Source organism: Podarcis filfolensis (assembly GCF_964270895.1).
Source record: "Podarcis filfolensis genome assembly, chromosome: 10".
Lineage (NCBI taxonomy): Eukaryota > Metazoa > Chordata > Lepidosauria > Squamata > Lacertidae > Podarcis > Podarcis filfolensis.
In genome coordinates, this window is record NC_139612.1 from 61898569 (window position 1) to 61919617 (window position 21049).

A 21049-nucleotide genomic window follows, 5' to 3' on the forward strand; every position below is an offset into this window, starting at 1 on the left:
GATTACCCTTCCACCTGGAGTCGATGATTTCCGCCACATAGTTGCGGCTTTCCCTTTCTTCTATGGCTGGCCCCCGTGTGGATACCCCTTCACCTTCCCCCCTGTATGGTGACAGTAATGACCTGTGGAATACTGGGTGCAGTTTCATGTGGTTCGGTAACCGGAGTCTGAAAGCCACTGGGTTGACCTGTTGGATGACCTCAAATGGTCCCAATCTTTTGGGTCTCAATTTCTTGCAACTACCCTTGAACGGCAACCCTTGGGTTGATAGCCAGACCCGACTCCCCACCCTAATTGTTTCACCTTCCCTTCCGCTCTTGTCTGCCTGCCTCTTATATTCTTCTTTGGCCCTTTCTAAGTTGTGTTGGAGTTGACGATGGATCGCTTCCATTTCTTCTACAAAAAGTTCAGCGGCCGGAACACTCCATCTCTCTCCTCCTTCCCCTGGAAACGCCCTGGGGTGGCACCCATAATTAGCCAAAAAGGGGCTCATCCCGGTGGACACATTCTCTGCATTATTGTAAGCAAATTCTGCTAGTGCCAACTTTTCGACCCAATCGTTTTCTCTGTCATTGACATAACACCTCAGGTATTGTTGAAGGATACCGTTTGCCCTCTCCGCCTGCCCATTGGTCTCAGGGTGCCTGGCAGTCGAAAAGTTGACCTCTACGTGCAACAAGCTCATAAGCTTCCTCCAGAATCTGGACGTGAACTGTTTCCCTCTGTCGGAAACCAGCCTCAAGGGGGCGCCATGCAGCCTAAAAATATGTTCTACAAACAATTTTGCTGTCTCTTCCGCCGTGACTGCATGTGAGCAAGCTACAAAGTGACCCATCTTAGTTAACTGGTCTACTACTACTAGTATGGCGGTCTTCCTCTGGGATTTGGGCAGATCAGTCATAAAATCTATCGACACCGCCTCCCACGGTCGTTCTGGTGTGGGTAACGGTTCTAAATACCCCGCTGGTGCCCGCCTTTCTCCTTTGGCTCTCTGGCATTGGTCACACCTTCTCACATACTCCCGTACATCCTCCCTCACCTTGGGCCACCAAAACTCCCTGGTCACCAACCACATGGTCTTGTGTTGCCCAAAATGCCCCGCTGTGGGATTGTCGTGCAGCTGTTTGAGTACTCTCCCCCTCAATTCCCCTTCGGGTATATACAGCGCCCCTTTGTAATACAATGCCCCGTTTCTTTCTTCAAAACCTCCGGGGTCTTCTCCCTCTCCCCTTAAACCTCTGAGCTTATCCTGGGCGTACTCATCATTTACTGTTCCCTCTACCAGTTCTCTTTGCCCCACCCAGGCCGCACCACACACCCAGTGGTCCTCTGGGATAATATGTCTCTCTTCTGGCGCTCCCTCCCCCTCCAAATATTCAGGTTTGCGAGAGAGAGCGTCCGCTCTGATGTTTTCTGGACCTGGCACATAGCAGATTTCAAAATGGAATTTGGAGAACTCCTGGGCCCATCTCAATTGTCGTTGGTTGAGCACTCGTGCCGTTCTCCAATACTCCAAATTCTTGTGGTCCGTACATACTTGTACCTTATGCTGTGCACCAATTAGTAAGTGTCTCCATCTCCGGAACGCTTCGTGAATGGCGAGTAGTTCTCGGTCATATACCGTGTAGTTCCTCTCGGATTTGTTCAGCTTACGCGAAAAGAAGGCACACGGTCTCCATTCCGACTTATTGCTCCCTGGCTGAAGCAGCACCGCCCCCACCGCGCGGTCTGAGGCATCAGTTTCCACTCTCATGGGTTTTTGTAAATCCACATGCAGGAGCTGTTCTTCCGAAGCGAATGCCTTTTTCAATTCCTCAAAAGCGTGCTCCGCCTCCGCCGTCCAAACGAATTTCTTCTTGCTGCTCAGACAGTCCGTGATGGGAGCCGTTAAGTGGGCAAAGTTCTTGATGAATTTACGGTAAAAGTTCCCAAACCCTAAGAACCTTTGCACATCTTTTTTCGTTTTCGGTGTCTTCCATTCCAGCACCGCCTGTACCTTGCCTGGATCCATGGCTAATCCCTTGTCTGATAGGCGGTACCCCAGGAATTCCACCTCCTTGGCGTGGAACTGACACTTCTCCAATTTCACCCACAACTGGTTTGCTTGCAGCCGGCTCAGCACTTCCCTGACATCCTTTACATGCTGCTCCTCATTCTCTGAATATATCAGCACGTCATCGAGAAAGGCCACGCAATTCTTGTAGAGCAAAGGTCCCAGTACATGGTTCATGAGCGATTGAAAACAGGCGGAGCCTGCTTGTAATCCAAAGGGCATAACGAGATATTCGAAAGCCCCTAGGGGGGTGAACATCGTTGTCTTCCATTCATCCCCCTTCTTTATTCGTATCAGGTTGTACGCTCCTCTCAGGTCCAGTTTCGTGAATATCTTTCCCTTCCTCACCCTGGTCAAAATGTCATCAATTCTGGGCATGGGGAAAGTCACTGGTCCTGACACGGCATTTAGCCGCCGGTAGTCCACGATCAATCTCGGTTTATCCGTGTTTTTTTTGTCCACAAAAAACACTGGGCTGCCCCCCACCGCTCTGGACTCTCTGATGAAACCTCTCTTCAGGTTTTTGTCAATAAACTCCCTCAACTCCTGCATTTCCCTGTCTGACATGGCGTACAGCTTGCCCACGGGGAGCTGGGCCCCAGGGACCAGGTTAATTTGGCAGTCAAAGTCTCTATGCGGTGGTAGTTTATCTGCTTCCCTTTCGCTGAAGACCTTGCTCAGGTCAGCGTATTGTTTGGGCACCTTCCCTTTGTCCGCCACTTCCATCCCTGCTAGGGAGGCTTTTGCCCCTTCTGGCACCTTTCCCTCTTTGCAGTGTTCCAAGCAATGTGCTGACCCAAAGGAGACCACTCTCTGATGCCAGCCCACTAGCGGGTCATGCAACGCTAGCCAGCTCATTCCCAAAATGACTGGCGCCCCTCCCAGGGTGGCTACATTGAACGCTATCCTTTCAGTGTGCCTTGCCACCCTCATAACCATTGGGACGGTCTGTAGGCTAACTTCTCCCCCCAACAGCTCCCTCCCATCGATCGTGGTGACCTGCAGGGGGTTGCTTAAAGGGAGTGTCTGTATCTGGTGTTCAGCTGCAAACTCCTTGCTCATAAAATTACAGGAGCTGCCTGAGTCCAACAGCGCCTTGGTCTTTAGTGGGTATCCGTTTGCCAGCTCTAGCAGCACCTCTATTACTAGAGCTGGTCTTGGAGGTTCCGGTGTGGGCACTTTTACTGCTCCTTGGCCTGTCTGCAGTGCCCTGACAGCGGCAGACAGGCGCTGGCTTTTACTGGCTCCTGGACTTCCTCCTCCTTCCCCCCAACAGCTCCCGCCATCCCTTGCCATTCCTTTCTTTGCGGGCAGACTCTGGCAAAGTGACCTGGCTGCTGGCAGAGGTAACATTTCTTGGCGCTCTTTCCCTCCTTCTTCCTCCCTTCACTGGGATTTGAAACTGCGCGCGCGCGCGCTGTTCCAACTTCCATCGGCTCTCCGGGCGGGAAACTGGGTTCTGGAATCTCTGGAATGCGGAAATCCCTCCAACGCTCTCCTTTCCCCTCCCGCTTCTCCAAGGCTCTTGCCTCCTGGCGCGCTCCAATGGTCAGCGCTGATTTGGTCAGCTGGTCCATAGACTCCACCCTGGGCGCCCGGGAAAGTTCGTCTTTCACCGCCGAAGAAAGCCCCTCTTCAAAGAGCATTTGAAATGGTTCCGCCGATAGGTCCCACCCCAATTTATGTATCAACATTGTAAACTCAGTCCAGTACTCACGAACCGATCGGCTCCCCTGTTTGCAAGCCATCAATTGTCTGCGCACCAGTCCCTGTTCAATCTCGCTGGAAAACATCAAATCCATGGCGCGAAAAAACTTCCTCGCGTCCTTCAGCATGTCACTATTCCCTGCCATCAGGGGCCGGACCCAGTCTCTCGCCCCCCCTTCGAGATGGCCAATCACAAACGCCACTCGCGATGCCTCATCGGGAAAGTCGTTAAACTGCAGTTCAAGAGCATACTGCATCTCTGTCCTAAAGGCTTGGTAGTTCCTGGGGTCCCCCCCAAACTTCTGCACCATTCCTGGCATCTTTCTTGCTAGTGTAGCGCCTTTTGCCTTTTCCGCATCCTGCGCCCTCCTTTCTTCTAGCCTCGCCGTTTGCATTGCTAGCTGGAGTTCCAAAACTCTGCACCTTTCTTCCAGAGTTGGACCTTCTCCAGCTCCTGCTGCTCCTCCGGCTCCAGCTGGGTTGCTCATGATGCCTCTCTGCACAAGCTGCTTTCAGGGACTGTCCGATTGCTGTGATGGGATGGTGAGCTGCTTGTGCGTAAAATCCTGATCCCTCAGAGTTTGGCTAAGTTCCCAAACCTCTGTCTGTGATGGAGCTCCTTAAGCATGGCTCCATCAATCGCTCGTTGAATCGGACAGTGGGCGTTTACGGAACTTCTTCCAGCATAAAAGCTCCTTGACGGAAACGCGTCTTCTGGACTCTCGGCGTGACTGTTTCCGCCGAGGAGTGGGTGTGCCTACGGGAGGTCCTGAAACCTCTCCACTGTTCCCGCTTGAAGTATCTCTGAGCTCTCCCTCCGACTCACTTTCCCTTGTAACTCCACTTCTCCCCCTGCTGGTCCCCTCCTCCGCTGAGTGGTCTCTCTCACCCTCCATGAGCCCTTTCACCTCCTTCGTCTCAGATGACAGTTCCCTGACAATCTGCTTCACATGTAGAAGGTCCTGGATTCACTCCTTGGCATCTACAAGTAGGGCAGGGAGAGACCCCTGTCCATCAATGTAGACAATAAGTGAGATGGGTCAATGGACCATTGGCATAACTCCGTCTTTAAGCATAACACAAAGGTTCCTTTGTTGATAGAGGGAAAGTAAATCATTGCATAGTCTTTTATTAGCAAAGGTGGGTGGCGTTGTTGTGTAAACCACTGAGCCTGGGACCTGCCAATCGGAAGGTCATGGTTCGAATCCCCACGACAGGGTGAGCTCCCGTTGCTCTGTCCCAGCTCCTGCCCACCTAGCAGTTTGAAAGCACGTCAAAGTGCAAGTAGATAAATAGGTACCACTCTGGAGGGAAGGTAAACGGCGTTTCCATGTGCTGCTCTGGTATCTCCAGAAGTGGCTTAGTCATGCTGGCCACATGACCCAGAAAAACTGTCTACGGACAAACATCAGCTCTCTTGGCCAGTAAAGCGAGCTGAGCGCCGCAACCCCAGAGTTGTTCGCATCTTTACCTTAGATATTAATTTTAAGTGAAATGTCAGTTGAAGCCAAAATTGGGTACCTTTACAGATCAGTTGGAGGGAATGTTCTCTCTGCGAAGTCCCATCCCATAGTCACATCCCCAGGAAGTGGAAAATTGTTCCAACAGTAAGGCGTGATTGATTGATTGCAGTCTTATTAGTGAAACTTCTCCCAATCTTTGGAACACAGAATTTCAAAGAACCAAAGTTCTGATGGCAGAATCCTGATGCAGACATGACTGTTAACCCTGGTTAGCACTCTCTATGGTTTGTTGCCTTGACCCTGGTTAAGTGTCAGGGACTAGAGGTCAGATGCCTCTTTTGTCAGGTAATGGAGTCCAGGACTCCAAACCTGAAGGAGAAGATCGTGCACTGCTAAGAGGTTCTTATGAGGTAAATACTATACCAATTTTTAAAAAGTAAACAAACACCTAAATAGTTTCCAAACGGTACAGCTGGGTCAGCTTGACATGAGTTACAGAGATGGCACGCAAACTCTTCCTTGGGCAAAGCTACAGATCATCCTTATAAGGTCTCCAAAGTCAACAGCCTTTCTTTGCCTTTTGCAAAAGAGCCCCCATCCTTCTGAGAAACGTGTCAAACAAGTATATGGAGCATGTTTTTCATCCCTGCTTAATCTTGGGGATAGAAATCCCTACGGAGACTTGTCTGCAAATTCTAAAATAACCTGTTATTTCCACCGAAGCTGCCGGCATGTGCTGCTCAAGGCTTTTTGGAAATTAAAAGAGTCGGGGAAGCAGGGGGAGGAGAGAAAGGAGCTGTGTTTACTTTTAATTTTGTTTTAAGACACTTGGCCAGAGAGTTCATGATGTGACTTGGAAACTATATCGAATCATGATTTATGGTCGGGCTGTTATTTTATAAAGGGCAAAGACAAGCCAGGCACAGCTGCCTGCCTGTTCCTCGGTTTGCACCCTGCATGCCAATAACCTGCAGTCTATCTTAACCCTTTTCATTGTTTCTTTTCTCTGTGCGTGTGTTTGTGTGTGCACCCGCGTGTGTGCATGCATGCGGCCTGTGGCTTGCCAGAGAGCTTGATTGATAGGACATGTAGAATGACCAGGGTCTCCTTGTCTGCTTCATGTTGGGAAAAGGTTGCAAGCCCTCCAATCAAATGAATCGACCAATTTTGGCTAAAGCTACTGTGGGTTCTGCCAAGGTGGGAGGAAGGAAAACAGCTTCCTGCAGCTCTACGGTAACATCCTTTGGACGTGCAGAGAAAAATAGAGTTGGAAGGGACCCTGAGGATCATTTAGTCCAACCCCCTGCAAATATGTGGCTGTCCCGTGCAGGGATCGAACCTGCAACCTTGGTGTTATCAGCACCACACTCTAATCAACTCTTGGATTATACTGGCAAATCTGGGGCAAGCGACAATATGTGACTGCATTTGCACTGCCGGATCCACATAACCTGCAGCTTATGAAGCTGCCCCTGTACAAAGGACCAAGCTAGATGTCACGTCAGATGTGTCTTGACCCTGGAGAACACACCAAGGAGATGATAAAGTATATCATGATAAAGTAGAGCAGTGTGTGTACATGCATGGGGGACTCTGGTCATTAAATTTGCTTCTTCCATCCCTACCTCACCTGTAGCATTCAGCTGACTGCACAACTTGTGTCCTTCTCATCACCCAAAGAGCTTCCCCTGCCCAATCCATATCAATGGTGGGGAACCTTACTCTATGATGGGCAGGAGTCAAGTTGCACATTTTGCAAAACATACAGGTAAACATAGCACCAGGAAAAATGACTCTTGTGCCGAGTTTCTGCATGTATGAAAGCAATAAGAAGGGCTATTGTCTATTTGTTGGTACACCCCCTTCAGTTACTAAACATTTCGTATGTCTGCACCAGGAAAAGAAGTGTTTGTCATCTTTGTTCATCTGTGAAACACACACACACACACACACACACACACACACAGCTTCTGCAAATCCTGTGAATTGCATTGGCAAGGTATACATTTCCTCTTTCAGTGGCATATGAGAGCGTTGACATATGCAATATTTATTTTAAGAATGTATGCAGCACATTCTTTCCCAAAAATGGATTTCAGGGCATTGTACATAACAAATTTTAAATCTCCAGCACAGTATTGAATATGGCATAAATGAGGGCAAACTTTGCAGTGCAGAGATCACCTTGGTTTGGGTTCTGATTTAGCCATTTCCTGACTTTCTTTTTTGCTGAAGCTTCACTCTTTCTCTACTTCCAGTCTTCAGGCACCAGTATTACAGTTGACATTGCAGTCATGGGAGAGGCTCACGGACTTATTACAGACCTCCTGGCAGATCCTTCCTTACCACCAAACGTCTGCACCTCCCTTCGGGCGGTGAGCAACCTGCTCAACACACAGCTAACCTTCCAAGCCATCCACAAACCGAGGATCAACCCTTTGGCATCTTTCAATGAGAACTACACCTGTTCTGACTCAGAGGAATGCTCAGAGAAGGGAGAAAAGCTGACTATTCCCAAGGTGAGCGTCCCTCTTTCAGGTTGTGGGAAATGTTGGTTCTTCTTTTCCTCGGGTGTTAATTCTGTGACTGTAAGAAAAGACATTCTGTGTGAAATAGATGCAGGGTGCAGCATGCACAGTCCCTTCACCTTTTATACTCACGACAACCCTGTGAGATATATTAGGCTGAAAGACAAGGGCTGGCCTAAAGTCACCCAATCACCTTGTTATTTGCGGCTGAGTCAGAATTTGAACCCAGGTTTCACTAATATAAGTCCAACACTCACACCACTACTCCACAAGGGCTCACAAGCAAGCCCAAGGCCACCCCTGTTGACTATCAGTGCTGTTGACTATCAGTCAGTAGTGTAATGGGAAATTCAGACGTTCAGGGTCCCTTTGTAATAGTCACAGCCACTCAACCCCCTTCTAAGTTTATACAGTAATCTTATAATTATACAAGCTACAAGAAGAAGCTAACAGAATACTCATTTAAAAATAATTCTTTCCCTCTCCTCCCCACCCCATTCACAATGTTTTCTTTGCAAACTGACTGCCAGTAACTGCTGGCGATTATGGACGAAATACTACCCAGTTGAAAAGTCTTCCTGTCTTATCCTTAGCGCTTCCGGAAAAGTCTGCCCCCAGGTCTTTTGCGGCGAGTGTCGTCCACTTGGACAACAACCACATCTGCAACTGGTTTGCCCACTTTGGAGCCAGCTCCAGTGAGAAGAGACCGCAGTGCTAGCATCAAACTTCATGATACTTCGTCATCCGGGTGAGGAAATAATTGTGTGTAGGGGGGTGGTTCGATGACAAAAAGTCGTGTGATTCTCTGTAGCATCTCAGAATCTTAAGAGTGTTGACTTCTTCCTGGAAACAGTAGATGTTTTGGACTAGATTATGACTTGTCTTTTGATGCTGTAATCACAAAGACTAAGACCACCGTTTTCGCAGATCTCCTGCTCTGGGATCGTGCCAAGGTCCCACAGAGATTCCCAATTGGACTTGAAGGAGATTATCAACAGGGCAGAAACTAACTAGAGTGGTACCTCGCGTTAAGTACTTAATTCATTTCGGAGGTCCGTTCTTAACCTGAAACTGTTCTTAACCTGAAGCACCACTTTAGCTAATGGGGCCTCCTGCTGCTGCCACACTGCCGGAGCACAATATCTGTTCTCATCCTGAAGCAAATTTCTTAACCTGAAGCACTATTTCTGGGTTAGCAGAGTCTGTAACCTGAAATGTATGTAACCTGAAGCGTATGTAACCCGAGGTACCACTGTAAAAGCATATTCTGCAGGACCTTGGACAGAAACTAACTAGCTCAGATGTTGCTCCACCGAAGGTGAAAAGTTGAGTCAAGCCCTCAAGTGATGCTGCAATTCCTTTTTCCATCCCTGGCCTTGTCCCCCAGATAATCAGTAAAGGAAGGAATTATTCAAATGACTGACGACACCAGAGAGTAAATAACCCCACTGTATATCTAAGAAAGTGAAACATGGAAATAAAAAAGGGTGGTAAAAACCATTGGATAATCTCCCATGGACAATTTCATAAAATTGAAAAATCTTAACCAATTAAATGAGCATTCAGTTATCACGCTTTAAATTGATTCATCCATCAAATGTTGCATTATAAGTGTCAGATCTGATTGAAAAGGATATCTTTAGCCTGCAGTTGAGGGATTAATTATGCTTTTTCGGCATATAATGAAAAGGAACAGATGCTATTCTCAGATTGGGAATGGAAATCCTTTTCTGCAAAAAAAAGTTTAACCAATCACCTCTAAAATTCTTCGCTCCCACGCATACATCTAAGTAGTGCTCTTATGCTTTTAAAACATTGAGTCCTAGCCATTGCCTTGACCCATTCCACAATTGGGAGGCGATATCAGATAGCTGGAGGAGGAGTGAGAGAGCTGGAGAAGAGCAACGGATTGCTAATCCAGTTGGGCCAGAAGTAAGTGCATGATCCACAACTTGCAGGGGTTAATATCTATGACAGCAGCAGAGGAGCAAGAACACCAGGCACAGAGGCATATCAGGGATAGGTTGGAGGCAAGAGTGTATGTCTCAGTGTTTTTAATTGGACATTCATTGGCAGACAAGGGACATTAGCCAGCTGCATTTCATATCCATAGGTACATCTGTTCATCTAGTCTTCCTCCTTTGAACATTATGGAGAACGTATGCAATCATTTGGGGAAGCAACTGTGGAATTTCCCCTGCCACTCCCCACCCCTGAAAAGTAGTTTACCTTGGTCAGAGATAGCACTGGTCTCGGGTTCTTTCACAAAACAACACCATGAATTATATGGCCATGGGATAGCTATGATAGACTCCCAAGTCAAACATCTTGGCCTGCACCTATAATGGGTGCAATAGAATTGTGATGGTGAAATGTCTCACTGGTCCTGCTTTGGGATTGGCCATTGTGAGAAGCAGGATGCTGATGGGCTAGGCACGGCTGTTCCTGGAGATGGCGAGCCCCACTCTGTCCTAACACCTCTGGTCCAAGCAGAAACAGCTGATTATAACCCTTCGGTTGATCTCTGCTCTCTTTTCACAGCTCCGACGCGTGGAACAATTCCCTCCTGATGAACCTCACCAAAAGCAGGTCGTTCTCCGCCTCCTATGCAATGTCCGCTGCAAACCATCTGAATTCCAAGCGGCCAAGTCGGCAAGGTTGGTTAGCTCTTGGGCATATAGCTGCGCTGTGAGCTTATGGGTCACAGCAGGGGTGGTCTCTTAAATGTGCTGTGTTCAAAATCAGTGGGGAACAGCTGAGGTTATGTTTCTTTCCTAGCTGTGCTGTATTTGCACCTGTAGCACAGGCTGCGCTTGAATTGAGCCACAGGTGGAAGACCAGCAGTATTAGCTGTAATTTCTGACTTCAAGCTAAGTGGAGCTCTTTCACATCCTATGTTAAGGACCGTAGCTTGTTGTTAGAGCATCTGCTTTCCATGCAGAAGGTTCCAGGTTCTATCTCTGACATCTCCAGAGTAGGGCTGGGAATGCCGCCTGCCTGAAACCCTGGGAAGGTGCTGCCAGTCAGTGTAGACAATTCTGAGCCAGATGGACCCAATGGTCTGGCTTCCTATGGTCCCCAGCATGAACTGCAAGAGGGGATTAGCAGAGACCTTCCATTCTTTTGCATCTCAGGAGCAATGCGGCAGACAAGCATCTCTCTGCATTTTTGTTTTAAATTTAAGACAACCAAAAGAAGCCTCTAGATTTTATCAGCAGCAGCAGCAGGCTGGGAAGAAGGGAGGGAAGAGCAGGAAACCTTTCTCTCCAATGCATTTGTGTGTTTAAAAAACCAGCAGTACCTTTCGGAAATGCAGCCAATGGGAGAGTGATTTTGATCTGGAAAATGCCCTCCAGGGAAGGTTTAATCACCTCCTATCGCTCCCAGCTTCTCAAATTTGAGAGGGGAGCTCCCCCTGAAGATTCACAACAAGTTTTTAAAATGTTTTGCGCACTTTGTCTAGTTTGTTACGTTTAGATCTCACCCTTTTCCAAAGAAGCCCAAGACAACCACACGTAGTTCACTTTGTCAGTGGCGGATTTGGGGCTCTCAGATTTCAGCGGCGCCCTATGCTGTGTGAAAATTTGGCAGCACCTTGAAACTGCCGCTGACTCTGTCTCCCTCCTGCTCCATGAATGTGTGTGTTGGGTCCCTAAGCATGCTAATAATAAATAATAAATTTTTATTTATACCCCGCCCTTCCCGGTTCAGAGAACCTGGCTCAGGGTGGCTAGCAACAAATTTAAAACACTTAATTGTGATACAACAAAAAGCAGCATAAAATACAGTCTAAAAGCATGAATAACAATAAATTCCAAGTTCTAAAATCAATTTAGGGGGAAATCCATCCAATAAACATTAGACGATCACCAGGGCTAGCTGGCTAAATTAGTCCTATTTGGGCCTATTTGCTAACTAATGCAATTCCCATTTTGAGCTCATCCTACTAGCATATGGAGTATTTAAAGCTGTGATTAGAACTTCTGCCCTGTCCTGGCTAGCATCTTGTGCATTGTAAGAACTTCCAATGAAATCTCTGTCGGAGAAGCTTTGGTCTGCCTGAAGCAAGTGGCACCTGGGAGAGACCAGGGTTAAAATCCCTGCTCAGCCATGAAGATCATGGGGTGACCTAGGGCCAGTCAGAGTCTCTCAGCCTTATCTACCTCCCAGAAGGTCCTTTACCTTTTAGGGAGCGGGTGGCCCTGTGGTTTAAACCACTGAGCCTCTTGGGCGGTTCAAATCTGTGTGATGGGGTTCCTCTGTCCCAGCTTCTGCCAACCTAGCAGTTCGAAAGCATGCCGGTGCAAGTAGATAGATAGGTACCACTGCAGCGGGAAGGTAAACGGTGTTTCCGGGAGCTCTGGTTTTTGTCATTGTGTTCCGTTGTGCCAGAAGCGGTTTAGTCATACTGGCTACATGACCCAGAAAGCTGTCTGTGGACAAACGCCAGCTCCCTCGGCCTGAAAGCGAGAAGAGTGCCACAACCCCATAGTCACCTTTGACTGGACTTAACCGTCCAGGGTTCCTTTACCTTTCGCCTTTTATACCTCAGAGTTGCTGTGAGGATAAAATGGGGAGGAGGAGCACCAACCTTGCTTGAGCTCCTTGGAGGAAAGATAGAATATAAATGCTTTAAATGCACACCCCTTTATTTTTTTGTCATTCTTCCTCCTATTAGGTATCCCGCCAAATATTTCGCCTCTTACCTCCCCAAGCCATTCGCCCATCCACGGCACTCCAGCCAGCAGCCCCATCAGCAAGACCTCCAGCGAACAATTCCCCGAGTCGACGGTCACTGCCACTAAGCAAACGCTGAAGCCCCATAGGGTCTTGGGTTGCACCCAGAGCGCCCCTAACCTTTCGGAGCCTGTCGTGGCCACGCCTGTCATTTGCAGCAGGTAAGATGCTTCTCTGACACCTGTTGGAACCGTCTTTCATTTCCCTCTCCCCACCCTCGTCCTCAAGGCTCTGTTCTGCACAACGCAATCGTATTATCGATAACCCAGTATGTGTGTGTTTCGTTGGAGTGGGAGAACCGCAGCTGTGATAACTTTGCCCGTTTCCACCGTGCCAAAGGGGACCGTGGCTCAGCTTGCGTGCACAAGGTCCTGGGGTTCCTGGATTGTCCCCCTAAAGTATTTGAAGAGTTGAGCTAAGGCTCTATGCGTTGTTTCGGCTCACTCCAGCTGCATCAGGTCTCTCGGACAATATCAAGTCCCTTTGGCCATCGCCAGGTGGTCTTGCCTTTCTGTTGCGTCCTATATTTTGACTTCTTGGAACTAGATCCATGGCAACATCCAAAAAAGAAAACAAAGGGTTCCAAGAAACAGGCTGTTTTGGTCTTGCTTAAAAGCTCAGTGGCAATAGGTTGTGTTTTCTTAATGCTATTATGTAACACTCCTAATTGTGTCCAGGTTTGAGTTTTCGCTTTTTAAAAATTGCACTTTTTAAAAAGTTGTGTGGCATTACAGCAGGCTCATTTGTCGCTGCGTACTCCGGTCTCTCTCCATTGTGTTATTCTGGTGGGAAAGAAAGTCAGAAGGGTGTTATTTTAAGCCATGCCAAGCAGCCAGCATACATGAGTTTATATTATCTTGACTGCAACGGCATTGTCTAGTTTAAAATATCAACAATTCTCACATATTATATGCATAATAATAATAATAATTTATTATTTATACCCCGCCCATCTGGCTGAGTTTCCCCAGCCACTCTGGGCGGCTTCCAATCGAGTGTTAAGAACAATACAGCATTAAATATTAAAAACTTCCCTAAACAGGGCTGCCTTCAGATATCTTTTAAAGATAGGATAGCTGCTTATTTCCTTCACATCTGGTGGGAGGGCGTTCCACAGTGTGGGCGCCACTACCAAGAAGGCCCTCTGCCTGGTTCCCGGTAACCTCACTTCTCGCAATGAGAGAACCACCAGAAGGCCCTTGGCACTGGACCTCAGTGTCTTGGCTGAACGATGGGGGTGGAGATGCTCCTTCAGGTATACTGGACCGAGGCTGTTTAGGGCTTTAAAGGTCAACACCAACACTTTGAATTGGATTATATGTTTGAGAACATAAAAATATCTTGCTGGGTCCCATCTAGTCCAGCATCCTGTTCTCACAGTGGCCAGCCAGATGCCTGTGGGAAACCGGCAAGCATAAGAGCTCTTTCCCCTCCTGTGGTTTCCAGCATCTGGGATTTGGAAACATTATTGCCTCCAGCCGTAGATGCAGAGCATAGCCATCGTGGCTAGTAGCCATTGATAGTCCTCTCCTCGGCGAATCTGTCCAATCTGTTTTTGAAGATAGATGGCCATCTGTCATGGATGATGCTTGAGTTGAGATTCCTGCATTGCAAGGGGGGTTGGACTAGATGGCCCTTGGGGTCCCTTCCAGCTCTACAATTCCATGAGTCCATGAAGACCATCTAAGGCCATAGCAATCACTGCCTCCTGTGGGAGTGCGTTCCATAGTTTTAACCCTGTGCTGTATGGTGAAGTGCTTTCTTTTAGCTGCCCTGAATCTCCCAATCTTCAGCTGCATTGGATACAGTTAAACCTCGGTTCCCGAATGCCTCCATTTTGGAATGTTTCAGCTCCCAAACGCCGAAAGCCCAGAAGTAACTGCTTTGGTTTTCGAACAATTTTCAGAAGCCGAACAGCTTCTGAGCCACGTTTTTCATTTTTCCCCATTGGCTTTTCAACCAGCCCATTGATCCTAAGTTTTCAAACTTTTCAGAAGCCAAACAGTCTTCTGGAATGGATTAAGTTAGAAAACCAAGGTTCCACTGTATAACATTATGCACATACAGTGGTACCTCGGGTTAAGTACTTAATTTGTTCCGGAGGTCTGTACTTAACCTGAAACTGTTCTTAACCTGAAGCACCACTTTAGCTAATGGGGCCTCCTTCTGCTGCCGCGCCGCCAGAGCACAATTTCTTTTCTCATCCTGAAGCAAAGTTCTTAACCTGAAGCGCTATTTCTGGGTTAGCGGAGGCTGTAACCTGAAGCGTATGTAACCCGAGGTACCACTGTATATAATCCAGGTTTCCTAAAGGAACTAGCGCAGAAAAAGATAATCTACAACAATTTATGTAACGGTATTAAAATAAATATGCATTAATATTTGTAGTTATGCTATAGAAATATAGTTCTGCATGGGACCTTATTTGTGTTATACAATTTTTTTGCTCATAATTATTTGGGCTCTAAAAAAAATGCACAAGCAGCTCAGACATAAATGGGTGCTCAGTGCAAGAGTTTGATGCTCAGTGCAAGAGTTTGATGCAGCAAATATTAGTAAAACAATAGACTGGTTTCCTTGTATGAATCTGCTTAAAACAGATTCCTCTTCCATTCCTATTTCACGCACCCAGCTCTCTGCATACAGGGCACAGTCCTTTGTGAGCTGTGTGAAGCAGGCAAATGCTACGTATTTTCACCCCTCTAGTTTTACACAATGTCTGTCCTTTGACCTGTGCTCTAGCTGCGGCAGACCGTATAACCCAGCAGAACCCAGCGAAGGATCTCTGAGCAGACGGGAAGGCGGAACGCACACCCTGAACAGAACAGGTGGGCAAGTTGGGTCTGAAGTTAAGAGGGAAAAAGAATCACTAAAATTGACAATTTATTGCCACTGCTGTTTGTTTTTATCCAAGCATTTGCCACTTGCATTTCAAGACCCCTTATGTTGAATAATAACACCTGGACAGAATATATTAGGTTAATGGGCAAATTTAGGCCACAACTGTATTGGTTACAGAATGTGAGTGGTATTTACTTAGGCATTGGAACGGAACCAACTATATCTGACTCCTGCCCACCATGCAGGTGGTCTCATAAGGATCAACTACCAATAGGGGGAGCCCTATTGATGTACATCAACTAGAGCTCCCCCAGGGTCGCCACTGGGGTCATGGCATGGCCCTAGCCCATACCCGGGCTTCGGACAGGACCCACATCCCTGGATCCCTTTAACGGAATACCCTTAAAATGGAGGGGCAAGTGATGGCCACTCCTCACCTCCCCCAGACCAGGTTTTACCAATGCCCAACCACCACTCAAGCCAAAGGCTCACTGCACACACAGCATATGTGTGTTTTGTGTATATACACACACACACAAATATATACAGTGGACACTCGGGTTGCGAACGTGATCCATGCGGGATGCATGTTCTCAACCCGCAGCGTTTGCAACCCGTGTCTGCGCACGCGCGGGTTGTGATTTGGCGCTTCTGCGCATGCACAAAGCGCAATTTAGCGCTTCTGCGCATGCGGAGCTGCCAAAACCCAGAAGTAACCCGTTCCGGTACTTCCGGGTTTCAGCGGTCCGTAACCCCAAAAAACGCAACCTGAAGCGGCTGTAACCTGAGGTATGACTGTATGTATATATATATCAGCAAATATTAGTAAAACAAATTAGAGTGGGTCTCATTTATATATGTAGATCAGGGGTGTCAAACTCAAATTCATCGGGGGCCGATATAAAATTCATATAAATTCATCGGGGGCCGATATAAAAACAAGTGGAGGTTTCCTGTGTAGAACAGCCGGCACCGCTAGAGGGCAGGCGTTCTCTGGCTTGTAGGCTGCCGCGCATGCGCTGAAGAGGCGGCTTTCTTGTGTCAAAAAAAAAAAGGGGAGAATAAAAGGTGAAGGCCTGCGGCCAGCGGCGGCTACACGGGCCACATGACAAGGTCTGGCGGGCCGGATTCGGCCCGCGGGCCTTGTGTTTGACACCCGTGATGTAGATAGTAATTTTAAACTGCTGCAACTTCTCCTAGGACCTTATCCCAGAACTACAATTCCCAGAGTTTTTTGTATTTTTTTTTTTAAAAACATTCCCTTTTCCTAGACCACTCTGGGAATTGTAGCTGTGTGAGGGAAATAGAGATCTCCTAACAATTCTCTGCACCCTTAACAAACTACACTTCCCAGAATTCTCTAGGGGAAGCCACAGCTGGCCTGGAGCAGCTCTAAATGCACGGTACAGAAGGGGCTCCTGTCTGTCTCTCTGTCTGCCCTGAGCAAATTTGGAGATTGGCAGAGCGAGCCACACAGGAGCGTAGGAAGCAGCTTTTGACAGCTCAGAGGAGCTGTTTCCGTTACCAGCTTGATCCCTGACAGCAACTAACAGGCAGCTGGGCTTGCATTTTCAGAGGACCCAGCACAAGCCACCTCCGACTATGAAACAAACAACAGCGACAGCAGCGACATCTTGCAGAATGACGACGAGACGGAGTGCTCCAAGGAACGGGAGCGTGTGGGGTCCATCTGCAGGACGTACACGCCAGAAACGATCATACTGCATACTCTGTTGCCGCCTGAGGTATCTCATTCACTTTTCTGCCTGTGTGTTTCTAGCATGCTTGTTGCGGGGGGAAAGGCACTGCCGCAAGGTTTGCAAAAAAATAATAATTTCCCATTTGGATCACGTCTCTGTGGCTGAGCCACACTAAGGGTTTCTCACTCGAACCATAGCATCTCCACTTAAGACAGGGGTGTGGAGCCCCAGGCACGGGAGACAGACACAGCCCTCAAGCCCTCAAGACTCCCACCAGGCCCTTTGAACTGTGATGACGCCTCTTGCTCATCTGGTTGAAGGACGGGCACTTCTAGGTTTAACGTGGCTGGAATGTAGCTTTTGCTGTACAAAGATGGGAGTCTGTTGCTCCGCCTACTTTCTCCTCTGGCCCCACCTGCTGCTGACCTGGTCCCCCCCAAAAAGTTGCCCATGAGGGAATGTGGCCCTTAGGCTGAGAAAGGCCCCACATAATCCTCCTTCAAGAGAAGCTTAGGCAGCAGGTGTCCTGAGAGCCACTACCTGTCAGAGTTAAAGGTAAAGGACCCCTGGATGGTTAAGTCCAGTCAAAGGCGACTATGGGGTTGCAGCGCTCATATCGCTTTTAGGCCAAGGGAGCCAGCATTTGTCCACAGACAGCTTTCCGGGTCACGTGGCCAGCATAGCTAAACCGCTTCTGGTGCAATGGAACACCGTGACGCCACAGGGGTACCTGTTTATCTACTTGCACTGGCATGCTTTCGAACTGCTAGGTTGGCAGGAGCTGGGACAGTTGTGCCCTGAAACAAACTGGCAACCAATGCAGCTTGAAGCTCAACATTATTCTATGAGTGCTTATTATTTATTACTATCTTCCCCTATATTTCCAACATTCAGGCTGTGAGTGCCATTGCTTATGTTGCCCTATGCAAAAGAGGGTGGTAACAGCACACTCGAGGAAATCCAAAAGTTTGCAGATGTGCAAAAAAAATCTTTAGGGTGGGGGAACACTAAGCATGGGAGACTCCCTCCCCCAAAGAAAACTCAGTCAGTTAAAGACTGAGTATGTTCAATGGCCATGGAATGCTGATTTTGTTAGGGGTGGTGGTAGAGAGATGGAAAACCATGGGGAAGAGGGGGAAAGGACTAGGAAGTCTGGAATCCTGTACACTCCCCACACTGCAATGTTCTGTTGCAAGCCGCCCCCACAGGCGTGTATAAACTCTTATTATCACCATCCCATATCTCGTTGTACTTAGCTAGAGAGAGTCAAACTACCCTCTAAAGAGATGAGAACTCCCATGCAGCTTTCTATTTTTGATGGCACAGATGAAGAACTCCAAAACAGCAAAATCCATTAAAAAAAAAATTTAAGTGAAAATCAAACGTATCGCGCAAACCAAGAAAAACATTAGGAGATGGAGAGCGAAATGGAGCAGGGCTGCTGCGAATGATTGTGCAACAAGGTGCAGATGTGGCCTAAATTAAGCTCTTAAATATCCACATTTGGCTCATAACTAATAGCCCCCCAGGGGGTGGTACAAAAGAGTCCAAGCTGAAGATTTGAAGAGAATTCCTCACTGCCAAGGCCCCACCCTCCAAGCCAGTTTGAGTTCTTTTTTAAAAAGCAAATAACTTTCCCTCATCAGATGCTAGCTGGTAACTTTCACATCCAGCTCAGTTAGCCCTGTAGACCAGGGTGGAGATCTGTTTGCAGAAAGCGTAGAGTTGCAAGCATCTACACAAGAGTGGAAACCTGTGCCTACCTAGATATTGCTGGACTACATCTCCCACCATCCTTGACTTTGGCCATGCTGGCTGTGACTGATGTCATGGACTGGTTCGGCACAGAGTTGCCCAGCAAGCACTATCTGGCAGGCACTGGCTTGAGAACCCCCCAAAGGAACAAGGCTCGGAGCCAGGGGATTGGTGGTGAGATGACAGTGAGTGGTCAGAGGGAGAAGGCTGGGAGGAGGGGGTGTCGGAAACAGAAGAAGTAACAGGGTTTAGTGAGAAGGGAGCGTCTGTGGCAGAGAGAAGTTTAGAAGCAGGAGAGGAGAGGAGCCAAGAGGCAGGGATGAGTAAGGGAGGTGAAAAGTCACAGGGGTCTCCCCCTTCTGCTGCAACAATCTCCCCTTCAGCCCTGGTCTCCCAGGACCAGGAGAGGCATGAAGTGGGAGAAGCAAAGGCAAGCATACCAGCATAGTCTCAGATTGCTTGGGAAGGACCTTGAAGAAGAGGGGACCTAGGCAGCTGTGGGAAGGAAGGGATTTTAGTCTCTGCAAGACCTATCAAAGAGAGTTGCTGTGGTCATTAGGCCTGACATTGCTGTGCAGATTGTTTTTTCTAATAAGCAGTTAACTTGTGTGATTTACTGCGGGCTCGTTTCTGACAGCTGGTGGGAGTTGGAGCCAAGCAGCTTGTGGAAGGCTACAGGCTTCCTCACTTCCTCACCTGAAAATTTCACTCAGTTGTGGAGAAACTCTTCCCCTCCAGGGAATATGCTGGTGAAGCAAACTTTGACCCCAACCTCTGTGGGTTGACTTTGACAAGTGGGCAGGGCTGTCCAGCTATCAAGTCAGCCGACTCCATCATAAGGAACCTGCCCAGCTCTCAAAGTTTGCCCCCTGTGGCAATGGGCAAATAAAGTTCTGGTCCGCCAGGTCAAAAAGTCCCTGTCCCCCCGTCCCTCTTGATCCCAGCCAACCTGGGATTGATATGCATCAGTAATAATGGCACAGTGTGTATATTTAGAGAGGGGCTTAGTAACCCATGTTTTTTGTAGTGTTTTGGTAACCTTCAGAGCATGCGTTGTTTCTTGATACAGGACAAGCCTATTCTTGCCCCAGAGCCTCTAATAATGGACAATTTGGATCCTCTTATGGAGCAGCTAAACAATTGGAATTTCCCAATCTTCGATTTGGTAGAGAAGATAGGCAAGAAATGTGGTCGGATCCTCAGTCAGGTAAGGAAGTGTGCATTGCAGACTTGGGCTGGGGCCTCACCTTGGTTAAAGTGTGTTCCTGGTTAGGGGAAAGTACAAGAACTTTGATCCACAGCTCTTTACATGCACAGAGCTCCCATACACACAACAAAGTCACCTGCTTGAGTTTAGGGAATTATTGTTGCTCAAAGAGAATTAGGTCCCACCGTACCAAGTTGAAATCCTGAAAGGGGAGCACAAATGTCTTTATAACTATGGTTGCTATTTAGGAAGAGTAGTGGGGGTAATTCCCCTCTCCTTTATTGCAAACCACATGATATTATTTCTTGCACATCAACTTTCTGACCAATTTGCAGACCCTGCCCAATGGAAGGAAACCCATGGCCCTTCAAATGTTGCTGGACTGCAACTCCTGTCACCCCAGAATATTCCTGATGCCAGCTGGGTCTCATGGGAGTTGGCATTCAGGGATATCTGGAGGACCACATACTTCCAGCTTTGTTCAGCACCTTCTCTGCTTGGCGCTAACCATGGTTTACTCAAAAACCAGTTCACTAACCATGTTTACAGACTGTGGTTTGGAGCTGTGTCAGGGCAGATGCTAAGTTAACCTTGGTTAGTACCGAAAGAAGGAAAGGAGATGGAACGTACATGCCAGAGGAAGGGCGAGGTGCTAACCATGGTTTGGAAATTGGGAAGCATAATGTCTGCACTTGGCCTGAATGTGTGAGATCAGACCAGGCTTTTGAAATGGATGCATCGGTTTATTTAAAGCCTAGAGAATTAATATTTGTGCTTTCTGATGCAAGAAAAAATTAAACGCCTTGTGATGGTGCATAGCAAAGGACCTCTGGGGTTTGGAGTGATTCATTCTTAGCTTTCTGCCTTTTGCATTGCCTTCCTGATTTAAACCTAGTGAGAGGGAGAAAGAAATTAGTGAAATGAATTACCGATGTGTGCCACATAGCCTGAAATTTATGAAATGGAATAAAGAAGAGTTGACATATCCCCCCCCCCCCCGGGGGGAAGCATATGCCTTTGGAAAGCAGAACCAATGGATCTCCTGGAAGAATATTTGA

At 47.8% G+C, this 21049-nt stretch overlaps 1 protein-coding gene across 2 annotated transcripts in view; it reads left to right on the forward strand.

Moving 5' to 3' along the window:
• The window catches only part of PDE3A (phosphodiesterase 3A), a 280152-nt gene that overhangs the window by 233863 nt on the left and 25240 nt on the right, over positions 1–21049 (forward strand). For both annotated transcript variants that reach the window (XM_083572596.1, XM_083572597.1), the window contains 7 exons: positions 7482–7742; positions 8345–8499; positions 10293–10408; positions 12430–12649; positions 15231–15316; positions 16905–17074; positions 19854–19991. In XM_083572596.1, the coding sequence (XP_083428722.1) occupies positions 7482–7742; positions 8345–8499; positions 10293–10408; positions 12430–12649; positions 15231–15316; positions 16905–17074; positions 19854–19991 (1146 nt within the window). The remainder of the gene's footprint in view (positions 1–7481; positions 7743–8344; positions 8500–10292; positions 10409–12429; positions 12650–15230; positions 15317–16904; positions 17075–19853; positions 19992–21049) is intronic.